Genomic DNA, 17,009 nt, shown 5'->3' with positions numbered 1-17,009 from the left:
TGTCTTGTCAGTTGTAAAATTGGGTGAATCCAAGACAAAAGTAAAGAGGAAATGCTGGCTCATAAATCATCGTGTAGCATTCCCTCTGACACATCCTAACTCAGCCGCCTACTATTAACATCAGGGTTTGCCAAATATCAGTGAGCAGATACTAGGCTACTGTGCCGAATGTGTGAACTATTCAAACAAGTGAGGATTGAGGAGCTTTGTGCGGAATCTGCGGATGGAATAGTGCTTAGCAATATAGGCCCCAGAATGCTGTCTTGGTTCTTTCAGTCATGACAGAAATAGCTCCGTTATGTGCATACAGATTCTGGACAGTTCATCCATGAGGCTGTATCTATTTATCTCCACATATACTTTTATATGTCTTGCCTGCTGCACCATATATGACTTGCCAGAAGGATCACAAAATAAGGTCTGGAAGATCATTGCTGCAGCATTGGCTGGTTTAAGTAGTTCTGTCAATCACTGACATGTTGACAACACTCCCTCGGCAAGCAGTTTTTCAGAGTACACAATAATTTACATGCTGCAGCTGCACGTTTCCTCATGTCGGCTACAACGCTGTGCTGGCACTAGGACTCTAGTTTTTATACCTTACAAGGACTCTTGTACTCACAATTTAGTTGAAATGGTCCTTCCTTGAATGAAAAGAATGCATGTATCTTAATCTCATTTGATAGCTGTGCCTAGACAGAGTAATCTCTTCCAACATTGTGTGCAGCATGGAGCTTATCTCTATAAAGAGAATGTTTTTTCTTGTTTCACCACGAAACTGCTTCTGACTGAAAGAGCTTCAAAGGGCTTCTTTGTTTTATAATGTGCATGCAGCTCATTCATGGGCCTGATCTTCGTCTATTTCCTCCCCCTACTCTCTCTTTTTCTCCTTTTTTGTCACTTGTCTCTCTCTCTCCCGGTCTTGTCCTCCTTTATTTCCTCTCTTCTAATTTGAAAACATAAATGGATCCACACCATACCCCCTCTGAAATTGCAAATATAAATGCAAGTGTTTGCGGTGGAAGGACTCTTAACAGCTACTGCCAGTCACATTGGTTTCTAATGAGGATTACCCTATGCAATTGTTTTCAGTTTTTCTCCAGCTTTACTTTTGCCTAGGTTATTGTTGTTTCTCCATTCCCAGCTGCCTGGCCCCATTTAGAGTATGAATTTGAAATCCACCTGCTCTATTCTAACTTTACATAGGATACAGTAAATCAAATGTTAGTGACGCCAAAATAAATCTGATGAAGAGGCTAAATATGTAAATGAATCTCAAGAAGAAGTTCCTAGGGGGGAGGGTTTGGAGTAGACAAACTCGATTCACTGCAATGATTGGTCACAAAAAAGGATTAATAAAGTGACAGTTGCTATGTTTCTAGGGGATGAACTGAAAATAATGCATGAAAGAAGTTGGTAACACTTTGAAAAGCGAGCTGATGATTAGTTGTTAGAAAAAGGCTTTTGATTTAACTTGTACCCAACTGAGATCAGCAGAGCAGAACCAAGAACCAGCTGACTTGTTTTAGAATAGCCAAGGCCATGTAATTAGCTCTTGACATTTATCACTGCTAAAAGCCTGATCTTAAGAAGTTAAAAAAATATTTTTACTCAGGGTATTACTAGTTAGTCATGTCTTTACAATCTGAAAAACATGCGGCACCCTTAAATCGCAGACCCTTAAATAACATGAGAAGAAACAATCAAAACATTTGTGGATACAATCTAAACTATTATGAGTACTAAAAAGAATAAATGTAACTCAAAATGCTGTTTTGTTTTTTTGCAGAGTGTCAGCGAGTTTGGCTTAGACATCATTGAGACTCCGGAAGGTGACAAGTGGCCGCAGCTGATCGTTCAGCAGAACCTGGATCGTGAACAGAAGGATACCTTTGTTATGAAGATAAAGGTGGAGGATGGTGGAAACCCTCCCAAGTCCAGTACTGCCATTCTACAGGTCACAATCTCTGACGTCAATGACAATCGTCCCATCTTCAAGGACAGCGAGCTGGAGGTCATGGTACCAGAGAATGCTCCCATGGGGACATCGGTTGCTCAGCTTCATGCCAGCGACGCCGACCTGGGTTCCAACGCACAAATCCACTTCTCCTTCAGCAACCAGATTTCTGCCTCAACCAGACGTCACTTTTCCATCGACAGCTCTACAGGTCTGATCACTGTAAAACAGCAGCTGGATCGGGAGGTAACTCCTGTTCATAAACTCATCGTCCTTGCTAGCGATGGCAGCTCCACCCCCTCCAGAGCCACAGTGATTGTTAATGTGACGGATGTTAATGACAATGTTCCCACCATTGACACGCGCTACATTATCAACTTGGTTAACGGCACTGTCCTTCTGTCTGAGAATGCACCACTCAACACCAAAATAGCCCTCATTACTGTTACTGACAAGGATGCAGATCTTTACGGCAAAGTAGCTTGCTACACCGACCATGATGTTCCTTTTCGGTTGAAGCCTGTCTTTAATGATCAATTCCTACTAGAGACAGCTGCCCCACTAGATTATGAGACGACTCGAGAATATGCAATTAAGATAGTGGCCTCGGATAGGGGGACGCCTCCTTTGAACACTTCAGCTATGGTTTTAATTAAAATCAAGGATGAAAACGACAATGCACCGATCTTCCCCCAGCCGGAAATCCAACTTTCCATACCGGAGAACAATGACCCCTCTACACAGTTAATAAAAATCAGTGCCACTGATGCAGACAGCGGACATAATGCTGAAATTATTTATACTCTTGGCCTTGATGCACCTGATGGGTTTAACATAGACAGACGGTCAGGGATCCTCTCGGTTGGCAAACGACTGGACAGAGAGAAGCAGGAGAGGTACTCATTCACTGTCATAGCGAGGGACAATGGCTCCGTGTCCCTGCAGAGCAATGTCACAGTCAGGCTAATTGTCCAGGACCTTAATGACAACAGCCCAGCTTTCACACACCCAGAGTACAACTTCTATGTGCCTGAGAACTTGCCTCTCTATGGAACTGTGGGCTTAATCACAGTGACAGATGCAGATGCGGGCGATAATGCTGTTATAGCACTGTCCATTTTGAATGGGAAAGACAATTTCATAATCGACCCCCAAACTGGTGTGATCAAACCCAATATCACCTTTGACAGGGAGCAGCAAAGCTCTTACACATTTATGGTCAAGGCAGTCGATGGAGGGCAACCTCCAAGCTCCTCCTACGCCAAGGTCACAATCAACGTAGTCGATGTGAATGACAATCGCCCTGTGTTCGTCATCCCATCCTCCAATTACTCATATGACCTAGTGCGAACCACCGTCACCCCTGGCGCTGTGGTCACCAGGGTGTTTGCCATTGACAATGACACAGGTATGAATGCTGAGCTGCAGTACAGTATTATCAGCAGCATCATCATCACATCTAGGGTCTCTCCTCGAGGTCTCTTTGCCATCGACAAAACAACGGGTAACATAACACTGCAGGAGAAAATAGTGGCAGCTGATCAGGGGCTGCATAGGCTGGTAGTCAAGGTCAAAGATCTAGGACAGCCTGAGTCACTACAAGCTATCGCACTTATTCACTTGTTTGTCAATGACACTGTGTCAAATGCTACCTTTATCCAGGAGCAGCTAAGAAAAAGTATTGAGACACCCTTGGACCGTAACATAGGGGACAGCGAGGTGACACCTCAAGCCAACGGATATGTGATTGTTGTCATAGCGATCATTGCAGGTACCATGACTGTCATCTTGGTGATATTTGTGACTGCCTTGGTCCGATGTCGGCAAACACCCAGACACAAAGTAGTGCAGAAGGGCAAGCAGAGTGGTGAGTGGGTGTCACCAAACCAAGATAACCGTCAGATCAAGAAGAAAAAGAAGAGAAAGAAGCGATCCCCCAAGAGCCTCCTCCTGAACTTTGTGACCATAGATGAATCAAAGCCTGATGACCCCTCCCATGAGCATGTTAATGGTACGCTGGATCTCCCTGTGGAGCTAGAGGAGCAAACCATGGGGAAGTACAACTGGGCAACCACGCCTACCACCTTCAAACCCGACAGCCCAGATTTAGCCAAGCATTACAAGTCGGCGTCGCCCCAGCCTACATTTCAAATCAAACCAGAGACTCCAGTGGCCCCAAAGAAACACCATGTGATCCAGGAGCTCCCCTTGGACAACACGTTTGTGGTGGGCTGTGACTCGCTCTCCAAGTGCTCATCGACTAGCTCCGACCCGTACAGTGTCTCAGAGTGCAGCTGTCAGGGGGGATTCAAGACTGCAGGGCAAATCACCACCCGACAGGTAATTCATGACTTCCTTTTTAAACCCACCCACATTAGTCCCCACTCACAGTCCCCTGGCTGCCCCATGGTAGATGATGGGGAACGGGGAGGGTGGCAGCATGGAGCCAGGGGATTTTCCCACACAGACCATGACCACGTCTACATGAATGTCATTTGCACTTAGAACATCTGTGTGCTCAAGACTTGCAATGAAATGAAAGAATAAAACAATATGTGCCACAATTAATACAGCAAACATTTCACTGTATGGATTGTTATACATGCCTGTAGTACCCTCCTTCAGAAGCAATCATAGTTGCATTATCATTAACAATAATGACTGTTTTGGTTTATTTCATATTCAAAAGCTTGTGTAATGAGCGGAACAAATAGGATGGCTAGCTATTTTAAACTTTAGTGTGAGTAGTTGTTGGCAATGTAGCCTGCTTAAGAACAGCCTAGAAGAGGGTGAAATGATTGAACTCTTTGAGGTCAAGGGCAGATTATGTTGTGCCCTTATATATTTGACTGACACGTTTAAAGGTGAAGGAAAAAATATTTATGGCAGCCAGAGTGACAATTTATTAGATATCCATTTGGGGAAGAAATGTGAAGGCAGTAGCACAAAACAAAATCAAAAACAAAAATGTTCTCTTGACATGGTAAAATAACTTTATAAATAATCCCACTTCTTGCGGCTTCCGTCCTCAAAATATTAAGTGCTGTCTTAACTGTGCGCCAATGAAGCTTTGTAGGAGAGAAGCTCATTTGAATGCCAAGGTACAGCAAAGGGCTTATGATTCCCTAAGAGATATGTGCCAAATGCGAAGTGCCCCAATAAATAAAAGCTGGCTAGGGAAATAAATGTAAATCAGAGGTAAAGAGAGGTGGCCTTGCACTGTGCTGACAGTCAGAGCCGAGCGCCGGAGGGAAGGCTGAGTACTGCTTGGGGCGGGGGAGGGTGTCACAGGGATCAAGGTGACGCAGAGCCTTGAGACCAATATACCTAAACACCAAGGGAGCAGTAGTCCATAAAAAAGCCTGCCAGGCCAACATTGCATTTAGCCCATAAATGCTCTACTTTAATGACCCCAATTATTGTTATAAATGGCATATGTAGATACACATTCTTTAAATTAGCTCACATAGGAGAGGCAATAACATCACAACAAAGGCTGTGATGTGTCTTAGTTTGTCATGCATTATGGATACAATGTCCTCTCAAACACAGACTATATACATGTTAATATTTGACCTGCCACCACTAGCAGATTTGAACAAATCACAACTGACTGTGTCAAACATCCAGTTGAATTCGCTGGCTCTTTTAACTGTTTTAATTTCTTAATTTTTATTTGTTCAACATTTTGTTTATTTTAAGATTTTTCAAGGCTTTGGTTGTTGTTTGGTTGCGTTGGCTTTCATTTTTGTTATTGTTTTGATCATTCTTATCACAACTGCCATTCATCTAATTCTGGGTCAGTTTCATGGTATTGCATAAATAATTGATTTTATTTTACAATGTGCCTGCTTTTTTTTGTATCTAGCTTCATGTTTCACACAGTTTTCAATGCTTTGGTTCATTTCTGCCTTTTTCGCTCCCTGTACGTATCTTTCTGGAATCTTGCAAGCGCAAAATTCCTCATGGCATATTTTTGGTAAATGACTGTTGATCCCATGAAGTATTGTGCTTGTGGTAATTTATGAATACACCCACACATAGCTGATAGTCATTCCCTTCATCTACCTTGTATTTAATACCCTAGTTAAATGCTATGCTCTTTCATGGTATCTTATACATTAGCCTACTCCATGCCCTTGGTTCCAAAGATTTAAGTCATAATGTGTTTATACCACACACTGATGAGTTGTCAGGATGAATTTTCCTGTCCAACTGGTAGTGTCTGCCCTTAAGTATGCAGAAACATACAGGCTGTGTTCTACAACTCCTAGTTATTATCCATCACAAATGTTATGCATCAAGGATTTAAATAGATTTTCACTTATGTTGCTGATCGGGGTGGAGTATTATTGTGGGATTAATTTAAAATACATGAATATATGATTAGTGAATGTCCTCCAAAATTGTCCAGCAGTGTTTGTATCCGATTATTTCTAAGGTGTATTTTCTTTATTTTTCCGAGAGAGGCCAGGTTTAATCTGCATACCATTCTCATATTGTGGTGCCACATACCCCCATAATTTGAAGCTTATAAAGGATCGTCTTTCCTACTGCTTATATTCACCAACCATATCCTCAGTGATGTTAAGATGATAATACATCAAAACGTTCTGTCCCCTTGAGCAATTGACAAGTGATGCCTCCCACTTTAGACATTAGATTTCCCACCAGTTTTAAGTGTGCTTATTTAAAGCCTGTGTCATGGAAAAAAAAGTAGCATGAAGCTTTGCCTGATGAGAATCGGTGGCTGCAAAGGTTAATTAAATGCACTAAAGGGTTAATCACTCGTAATACAGTATGATTAAAATCACTGTAATTAGGTTTCGAATGAGCCTGATAAGGATGAGGAAAAAAGGCAGCCGTCTTTTAAGGTTATCAGCGACGCCACGTACCATCCTTGGATGAGTCACGTTCTCAGGATCCAAAGCAAAGTCACAATAGATGACCAGCTGTCCTGTTTGTTGAAGACCAATTAAATTGACTCTATGCTTGATTTCATCGTTGTGCTTTGGGGGGAAAAAATATATATTTTTCAAAGTCATTAGAAAACACAATTAAAAACAGGACTCCTTCAAGATTTGTAGTTGTTGCTTCTATCTGAGGAGCTTAAAAAAAGGAGAATATTGGAGACTATTTCAAGTTTGGCTGTTACCACAACAGCTGCATTTGGTCTGTCAAAGCCAGCTATATTGTCTCTCTTGAGACAAAACCGAATAGATGAAGTCCAAAGGCAAAGATCACAGCCAGGTTGTCGTGTCTCCTTTTTGTTCATCAAAGTGACAGATGGTGCTTTAGTGCATTTGCAGCGACGTCTCATTGTCCCACAACCCTCCCACACACCTAAGGCAGCCTAAAAGCATGATAAAGCCCGCCCATGGAATAACAATGGGGAGTGCACACAGGAGGAGACGATTATGGTTTAAGGTCACCTAAATGTTTCCAGGGACTTTATAGATGTAGCTGATAGAGAGTAAAGCTTGTAAAAAAATACTTAAGAGACTAAAGATTGTGCCACCATATGGCTTCATTTTACAGCGGGGGCTGTATTTGCTAATGCAAAGCTCCTCCCCTCCCCTCCTTTCTCTTTTCAGTTTTTACGCATCTCATCATTTTCTTTTAACCCCTCCCCTGTTATATTAGAGGTCAATCTGCCTCCAGTGATGAGGAGCTCTTGTGAGAGTATAGTGCTTTAGTGGAGGCAGATCAAATGAGTACCACCCTACTTGAGTGATCACAGACATAACCATGGACATGCAGGGACTAAAAAGGCTAATACATTCTTTTGTTTGGCCTATAATTCTGGGGCCACGGAGCACATAGGGTCACTACTTCACAAAACTACCCTCCTATGATTCTCTATAGAAGGAACTGCTTTTGAGTGCAGTGTCACATAATCCTACATTACGGTTTACAAATGCCACTTTGGCCATAAACGTTGTTATACTGCCTTATTTACAATGCAATTTATGGTATAATCTTAAAACAAGATCATATTATAAATGCATCGGGTAACAAGAGACACATACAATTACAATACAATTTATTTTGCATTTCGTAATTTATTTGTGTGGGTGAAGGTGTGGGCCTTTCACACTAGCCACCCATGGTCTGATGACAAAGCACTGGAGCTGACTCATAGTGGGGGAATAGCCAGGGGAAGAGGCCATGATTTTAAAAGGCTAACTTAGATGCCAGTATAAAATCCATCAACTGATTATTTCACTTTATCAACATTCTGCTTTTATTTTATGTTATTGTATTTATTCATTTCTATTTTATTTTGATTCATCACATCTTTTTCACTGTGCCTTGCTAATGTAAGCACTATCCTGTCAGATTCTTTCTGATTCAGATATTGGCAGATGTGTCGCTAACCTTCTAAAGTAACAGCTAAATGTTATATTCTGTACATATCAGAGGACCCACTGGCAAGGGTCCGAAAGACAGAATGGGGCCTAAATTGATCCAAATGGCTTTTTTTGAGGGGGAAATGACGAGTGCTGCACTAGTGTGGTGGGAGACAAAAAGACAAATTGGGAGTGATAATTGGATAAAATTGCATGCTCTGATAAGTACAGGAAAAATGCACACACTTGTAGCATTCTTCAAGGAAACCTGACAAGATAATGACTTGATTGCCAGCCGTGCCTTGAAGAATGCTTTTTTTTATCTTCTCCTACTTTCTTCGGAGATTTTTTATTCAGTGTTCAGCGTAGCCATCGCACTGATAAGGCTACAGCTTAGGCTGCTCAGAGCTCGATGATATTGTAACTACAATCTCCCTATATCTGTCTGTCTCTCTATATTTCAGGAGACGGCACTGAAACCACCACACTATGGCACACTCTGTGGCACAGGTACAACTCGCTCCCACAGGATTAAAATCAATCTCTAGCTCCCACTACTTTAGGAGAGGAATAGAGTGAAAAGAGAGAAAGAGTGAAAGAGAGGGCAGAGGGAGGAGAGAAGCATGGCGAGAACTGAAGAGGTGAAACAAGTACTTTACTGTCTCTCCAGCCTCAAAACCAACCTCTTCATACAAACAAATGAAAAAATGAAAGAAATATTTGAGAGACTTCGTGTTTCATGCCTGAAATCTTGACAAAGCTCCTCCTGTGAATCTGTTGGAAGTTGGAAATGCTTTATTGAGTCCTATACTATTACCCAACTGTGTCAGTGAGGATGATACTGTACACCCTGAAACCCTCCTCGAAAAATGTCCCACTCCTTCAGCCCCCACTCTGTAAAATAGGTGTCAAATACAGTCAGTAGATCTGTAAAGTATGTTTATATGTATGTATGTATATCTATCACAGAGTTGATGGTGTTTATATTTATTGATTCCAATTTCTTTGCCTTGTTTTTCAAAACTGCCTGGTGGCCATTTTATTTTCTTACTTTCTGATTATTCTTTTTTTTGTATTTTTTGACGTTGCTTTATCTGGGCTTGCTCATGGAACTAATGACGTACAATGTATTTATGCTGCAAGGTCTACAACCCGTAGGCTTTTATTAGTATTGAGCCCACATCACAGTGTACCCTTTTTCTGTGAAGTTTTGCCTCTTTCTGTCCCACTTTTGATGACACTGATAGCATTGCTCGTGAAGAGTGTGGCTAATGTTACAGGAACATGCATGGGTCCACACAACACAACCACATTTGTAGTGCTTTAAAGCTGTGCTACCGATCGCCATGTTGTTATAACACAGGGAGGAATGGTAGGACAAGTTTAATACTTTGAGCTAAGCCACAATCACAAGAGATCAACTGCTGGGGTTATAATCAAAAGCTGTTTCTGTAGGGCAGATTTAAAGAGCACTAAGCCTAACCTTTTGTATGTCGCTTTCAATTCCGACCTGTGAGATCCACATTTAAATGAATACAGATGGTAAAAAAACACAGAATAATAATAATAATCCTCAGGCAGTCTTTAATATGAGTTGGTAGGCTTAAGCAGAAATGCCTTGACTTATTGCACTTATTTACACTGACAAAATAAATTTTTCTGAGGAACATTGAACACCACAATGAAAAGGTAATCCAGGCTTCAGATGAAACACAGCAATAAGTTAACATTTGAAAGAAAATCGATAATGGTGCATGTACTACTTCTTAGGCATTGTGTTTAGAACAATGATTTTGCTTCTACTGTTTCTACACCTATAGAATCATTATGGTGCAGTACGTCCTGAATAGACCTGTTTCTACAGTCTAAAGCCAGTAACCAGCTTGATGGGTTAGCAGTTTCTTGTTCAATAGTCCTGTTAGTTGGTAAGCTAAAGACCGCTTTGATAGGCAAGGCTTAAAAGGCTCCTACATACATATAACCATAGAACTAGAGTAATTAAAATGGACATTAAAAAGCCTGTGTATTCAATTGGAAATGTACAGATGGACCAGACCAGAGGCTGTTTCCCCTCTTATGAGAAACTATATATAGTTAAATGAAATTACTGCACGGACTGGAAGCCTTTTTGATTCAGTTCCATTCTCAATATGCCATGGTTTGACAGACTATGTCTATTTTAAAGCTTTTAATTTTATGTGTGTTGCCTCTTTGAGAGGCAGGTTGTTATTATTGAAGGAGGTATATTCATGTAATTATGGTATCAAATGTATTCACTACTGCGTAGGTGCCACAGTATGAAATATACATAGCATCCTAGCACTGTGTAATGATTAGATTTGCCTGATCTTTGGGAAAAAGAAAAAAAAAATCATACATGGGGAGAGCTTTTGTCCCTGTAAGGTAGACAGACGACCTCACTTTTATTCAATGTGAAGTAAAATATGCACCTTACATGATCTTTGTATTTGACTTTGATTTGCCAGTGTGGAGAAAACTGTAAATGTTTTGTTTATGTATGTGTGCGCTTCTGAAATTTATTAAAGTCTTTTGCATTGTATTGCATATTTTGACGACTCTTCTTATTCATTGTTTTTGAGCATTCAATATTAGGCTGCATCACTCAGTTCAGTTTTCTGCACACTATACTGTATACGTGTCATGGGAACAGTTAGACTAAAATGAGGAAAAGAAAAACATGTTGTAGAGTAATCATTTGTTTTTCTCACATGCAGTTAGCCAGTGACATATAGTATATGTCAAACAGGCTGTGGCCTGCAGAACTATGCTTGGCGGTGTTGGTTTGGACACTACTAATTGGCCCATTTCAGCTGTAGAATAATAACCCATATCTCCTTTCTTCTACATTTTGCAACAATATAGCACTTCACAGAGAGAAAATGAAGAAATGGTTTAGATATACATCGCTCATTAGGAACAGATTACAGATAAAAAGTTATGGAAATTTGGTGGGAGCACATCCTTTGAAGTGCACAGACACAGAACAGCAGAAAATAAGCTTTTTTTAGAACAACACAACTCTGTGTGTGTGTCTGTGTGTGTGTGTTATTCTCCTCCAAGAGAGCTGATAATGATGATTTGATAATGATAACCCTACTATTATGATGTACGGTAGCGCACAAACAGGGTTTTACACATCTGAGAGGAAGATTGATGCTGGAGGGTTTCAATAATCACCGCTTTAGCATTGTGTTATGCTGTGTTTATGCGGATTTGATCCAAAAATACAGACTTGAAAGGCATTAAACAAAGCCAGAGTAGAGACAACAGCAAATGTTTAATTGCTTATCAAAGTAACTTCATATTTTAAAACTAAGAAAGAGCTAATCAGTTCCCTCGGGGGAAGTGTCCTTGGTGATTTGAGAAAATGGTGCACGCTCAAGTAGAAGATTCTCGTATAGAGAGTGCATAAATGTCAGCTTTCTATTAATAGACAAATGTAAACCTGCTAAATGACTCGTTCCTACTTACTAAAACACAGAGCTTTGGTAGATCACAAGGTAGTTCTATCTCTTTGAGCTGGATAAATCATGTTCATGTTATGCATAATAAGGTAATTATATGTTTTTAAATTAGCCATTACATAACAAAATAAAATAAAAAACACCATCAATGCTATAGTATTAATGAGACTTAACATTTGTGAATAAAGACAGAGTGGGCGATGAATTGACTTTTCTTAAGCTGCAGAGTGCAAAGTCAAAGGTGAGAGAGAAGGAAGGGAAAATAAAGATCAAGTGGAAGCACAAATTGCACGTCGGGTTTAATAACAGCACATGTCTTTTGGATGTCTTTGGTCCATTTTATTGTTACCTCACTGTTCCCACATGAAATGTGCGGTTGTTAGTGCTCTCAGCGTGCACTTGTGATTTTGGTCAGCTCACATTGAGTGCATTCCTGCTGATTTTTAGCATCCATAAAATGTCTCTTAAAGGTTTCCCCGTGGTTGAATTACAATATGTCACTGAGGGATGTGTTTCCACAGTTGCTTTGCCGACATATTAATCCATGATTTATGAGGATGAGGTATTCAATTTCACCTTCAGCAGGCCAGGAAGCCAGCGATATGTATAGTATGTTTGATTGCATTTAATAACATATGCACTGGAGCAACACTGGACAATAACAGTAGCTCTTAGATCAGTCAGAAACCATGTATTAAGTGTGTCATTATGGGGGGGGGGTGGGGGTGCACATGTCTGACTTGATGTCAATTTTAGTATGTTGTGGTTGTGTATGCGAGTTTGTGTATGCGAGAAATGCTCGGATGAGTACTTACTTCCGGGAAGATTGTGTGTATGAATCGATAGGTTACTTTTCCTACTCAACCGCCCCACAATGCATTGCGTCTTTTAATTTTTTTTTTTTATTCTTTATTGCTTCTCTATACTTCAGTGTACACGCTTTGACGAACCTTGCATACACAATCGATTGTTAAGTAGACAGTATGTAGTATATGCATATTGAGTAATGTAGGAGGGAGGACATTAGAAGGGTTTTTCGAACACAGCCTTAGTGTCTTTCCACAACCTTGAGAATTCAGTCAGGACAATCAGTGACCGATTATCCCTTCCCATCTGATAGATAACTTAACACATACAATTTTTTCCCTGTGAATAACATTGCAAAGTAGCTATCGAGATTGCGGAACACTTTTTTTCTCCTTCACTTGATTTTGAAAGTCACTTGCATTCTCCGCTGGGATGAAAATCATCCTCTGCATACAATATCCAATAACAAGTTCAAGATTACAGATTGTTTAAAATAAAGATTGCTGCAGTTGCTGTCTCAGCTCACTTTTTCAAAGTGACGTGCTTTGAGTAATCTGGGCACATAGATGGGTATTAAATGACATTTCTCTAAACGTGTATGAAGGCTTACATCATGTAGATGTGCCGACAGTGTTGTTGTAATTACTCAGAATTCCTAATGGGGGCAACATAAGTTACGCACTATAGCTTTAACAGAGTGTGGATTTGATTATGGTGATTTTGGCTGCAATTCATGCTTTCATAACACCTTGACACATCTGTGTGTATTTAGTAGGGAAATGAGATACATGAAATATAAAACGTGCCTTTTGCTGTTTTGTTCTTTTGCTGAAACACATTCATCTAATTTAAATGAATAACTCAAATATAGATATGATAAACGCTTCCAATTTATCCTTTAATGTTAAGGGTGTCTGTAGGGAGGTGTAGGTCAATTAGCCAACCAGCAAGCATGTTCAGGGTTTTGATGTGAAGTTGTCCTGGAGCGATTCTGACTCTCTAAGCACAGCCTATTTATGCATGTGCTGTGCAATGGTGCAGGAAACAAGAAGATGCTGTCTTTCTGTTGCACTCCACTCAGGGCAACACTCCACACAATTGCTGCCAAATCTCTGCCAAACTGAATAATTCAATCATCCCCCATAGCTGCCGTGGTCTAGCTACCTTTGTGTGTGCGCAACAATCAAATCAGTGTGGAAGCCCGCCGAGTGGTTCTTTCTAAGACACTGAGTAGCTCCACAGCCCAGAGATTGTTTTCATTGAAAACAATTCTGTTGATTAAACGAGGTGTGACTGTGGAGCGGGGGATCTGAAGAACATCGATTGCTAGTACAATTGTTTGTTCCTTGTTAAAAGTGTGATCTAAAACAGTGGTTGCTCATAGTGTGCAAGGAGCATACGGTTTCCTGCCAGTGTGCCTGCCAGGCAGTTAGTGTGTCTATGTCTTCCCTAAAATATTCCGGGGCAGAGAAAAGTCCACTGCTTTGTCAGTGCTTGATTGGATAGTTGAATATATGTTACTACAGTTGTTAAAGTTTGGGATAAGCCCACTTTACAAGCATTCCTCAATGAGACACCACTCCCCTTTGTTTCACTCACCCCCCACCCCTTTTTGAAGTAATCACATGGTTTCAACCTTGCTTTTTGCCCATATAGATTAACAGAAAACTCCCCACGGATACACAGAAATACAGAAAGGGGAAGGCAAAATTGATTTATAATTTGAGCAACCAGGCCACTGGCAGGGCATCCGCATTCTGTGGACACCTGCAACTAAGCCACAGCCACAAAGAGGTTGTTTGCATTTAAATTTGTTACTCATTTTATCCTCTTTGAAGCATGCGGTGGAAAACCTGTCCAGCAATCTATCATGTTTTGGGGCTAATAAATTCAGTTTTCAAAGCTAGCCACGTCCCTCCGGGGGTCATTGTTCAACCACAATGCTGTCAATGTTGTATGGCTGAGACCCTGTCTGGTCTGTAACTGACTCAAATAAATGACTGCAGTTTCCAACAGTCAAAAAGGAATACATTAGAACACTGCAGTGCTTAACGTGATACATTGTGTGAAAACATTCTATCCATGTTCCATATGTCGCCAATCAACCTTTCCAGAAAGGAAAGTTTAGAGTTTTAGAGTATTTATAACAGTGTTACTATGACTGGGGGTGGTCATTGCATGTTTGCAAATCTTGAGGGACCCAGACTGAAAAGCAACAATTTAAGACATTGTCTAAGGAGGGCCATGTCTGTGTCCTCCTTAATCCTGGTAATCCTCGTACAGAATTCTTGATTTGCTTTTGTGAAAGAGATTGGGAGATGATAAGATGCTCGTCCGCCTTAGAATAGCAGATAATCTGGTTTGAACAGAGGACTCAGGGGGTATTTAGCCGGCCTTAACATTTGCCCAAGCAGATGGCGCTGACGGGGGAAGGCACAACCCAAACCTTCCAACCCCCTCTTGTTCTGCATGGGGTGGACCATGCAGAGAAAGAGGGGGGGGGGGGGAAAGAACAGTGGGATGATAATCAATGTTGTTTATTTTGCTGCTTGACTCTTTAAGTACGTTCAGCCAGATTATAGGCTTTTACGGGGGGATTATCAAGAAACGGCAGACAATTGCCTTTTTGCATCCTGACAGTATCCCCTCACGAATGCCTAAAGCAGGCGATTTAAAGAAGATGCCGTCTCTTAATTCCTGATTAGTCTCTTTGCCATCCTTGTTCAAATTAACCGGACACTGCACTAATCACTGCATTTGAAACACCCCCTGTTCCAAAACAGTGGACATATCACTACCAGCCTTGAGAAGACATCCCATGATTGAGATCTCCATTAATAGTATTGTTTGAAGCTGCCTGTTCCTCGATGGGATGACACATACAGTATGCACTATGGAACATGGAAATCTACTCCGGGGTAATTGTGACACTTACAGGTTAAACAGAGAGTGGGCTGACCTCTTCTGACTACAGACAGGGAGAAGAGGCCAATCTCTCACATTGTAAAACAAGATATGGAAAAAAAATGGTTGCATTGGTCAGATTAGAAATTACAATAGATGTCAAGACTTTCGATTTCTGAGTTGATTATATATCATTTCACTGTAACTACTACAAGAGGCAATATTATGTATTTTCATCAACTGTGGCAATGCAGTACCTCTGATCGCATGCAGTGTGTTAGCATGACTGTATCAGCCAGTAAGTCATTTATATTGGTTTCCTAAGCCTACCTCTCTAACCTTATGCTTCTGGCAATCTTGTCGGCTGGGCCTGGACACCTGCAACAAAAGCATTTGTCTAATGAGATTAGCCCATTAACTAATTAGAGCTTTGCCTGCCATAAGTAGGAAATCTGCGGAAACGTTGCACGTAAGGAAGGACAGTTTAACCCAAGCTGTGATGCTTTTCCTCCTTTCGTTGTCTGTGCAGTTGTGTTCTATAACAGGATATTGTACATAGCTGTCAAGTTCAATATGGGGCAAAAACACAAAAGACAGAGCAGAGGCCCCAAATGCAACCCGCTCAAACATGTACACAAAGTGCAAAATTAATCCACATATACACAATAACATGCTGATTGTCTTTATGTGCTCTTGTTTCCTCCAGTGACAAGCACAAGGGTTCAAAGTGAATGATTGAGTAAAAAAAATACATTTGAGGGAAATGTGAATAACTGATTACATTATCTTTGTTTCATACTTGCCTGATAATGCAGTAATTCCATGTTTCCATGTCATCAGCTATGTGCTATGTAAGTGCCTCCTAAAAGCATAAATGCACTGCATGCCATGAGCTTGAGATGTATGTGTGTGAAAACTGGTTTCACATCAGCAAACAGGTATGCTAGGAGCCATTAGCAGAGAATATTAGATGGTGAGCCACAAAAAGCAAATCCCAGACGGCGGTAACACACATTTTGCAGCTCATTCTAATGGCCTGGGATTGTACCTGTAGCAGTGTTAGGACACTGTTGGCTCTTTGTGTCCAAACCAAAGTATTAACTATTCCAAAGCAAACTAAATCAAACATCTACAAGCCTTTAACCATGTTTCGACCTAATCACCCCATCTCCATCAGAAGCAGCTCTGCTTTATTTAATACCTTAACCCAAATAACATGTTGCTTTTAATACCCAGCATCTAGTAATGTAAAATATAGTTATAGTGCCTGGGATCATATTCCATAATAAAGTGGAAGGAGAGCTAGAGCTTGAAACTTGAAAGGATAATAGAACGGGTACATTTTAAAGAGTCTTCTTCAATAATGCGTGTGATATTCGCTGATGGTCATAAAGAATTGATGTGCATGCAGTCTTCAAAAAGAGCAGCAACCCATTCCAAAAGATAAGTCAGACAGATTATTACATGTGATTTTAACAGTTTTTTGTTGCGGAGATCTTTGTTGCT

The 17,009-nt window shown here is 40.7% G+C and overlaps 1 protein-coding gene across 2 annotated transcripts in view; it reads left to right on the top strand.

Moving 5' to 3' along the window:
* pcdh11 (protocadherin 11) overlaps nt 1–17,009 on the top strand; it is a gene marked incomplete at both ends in the record, with an annotated part of 125,745 nt that overhangs the window by 4,548 nt on the left and 104,188 nt on the right. For both annotated transcript variants that reach the window (XM_080035984.1, XM_080035983.1), the window contains one exon: nt 1,790–4,297. In XM_080035984.1, the coding sequence (XP_079892110.1) occupies nt 1,790–4,297 (2,508 nt within the window). The remainder of the gene's footprint in view (nt 1–1,789; nt 4,298–17,009) is intronic.

Source organism: Ammodytes marinus (assembly GCF_949987685.1).
Source record: "Ammodytes marinus genome assembly, chromosome: 10".
In the NCBI taxonomy this organism is placed as follows: domain Eukaryota; kingdom Metazoa; phylum Chordata; class Actinopteri; order Uranoscopiformes; family Ammodytidae; genus Ammodytes; species Ammodytes marinus.
This window is presented reverse-complemented; position numbering and strand designations above follow the sequence as displayed.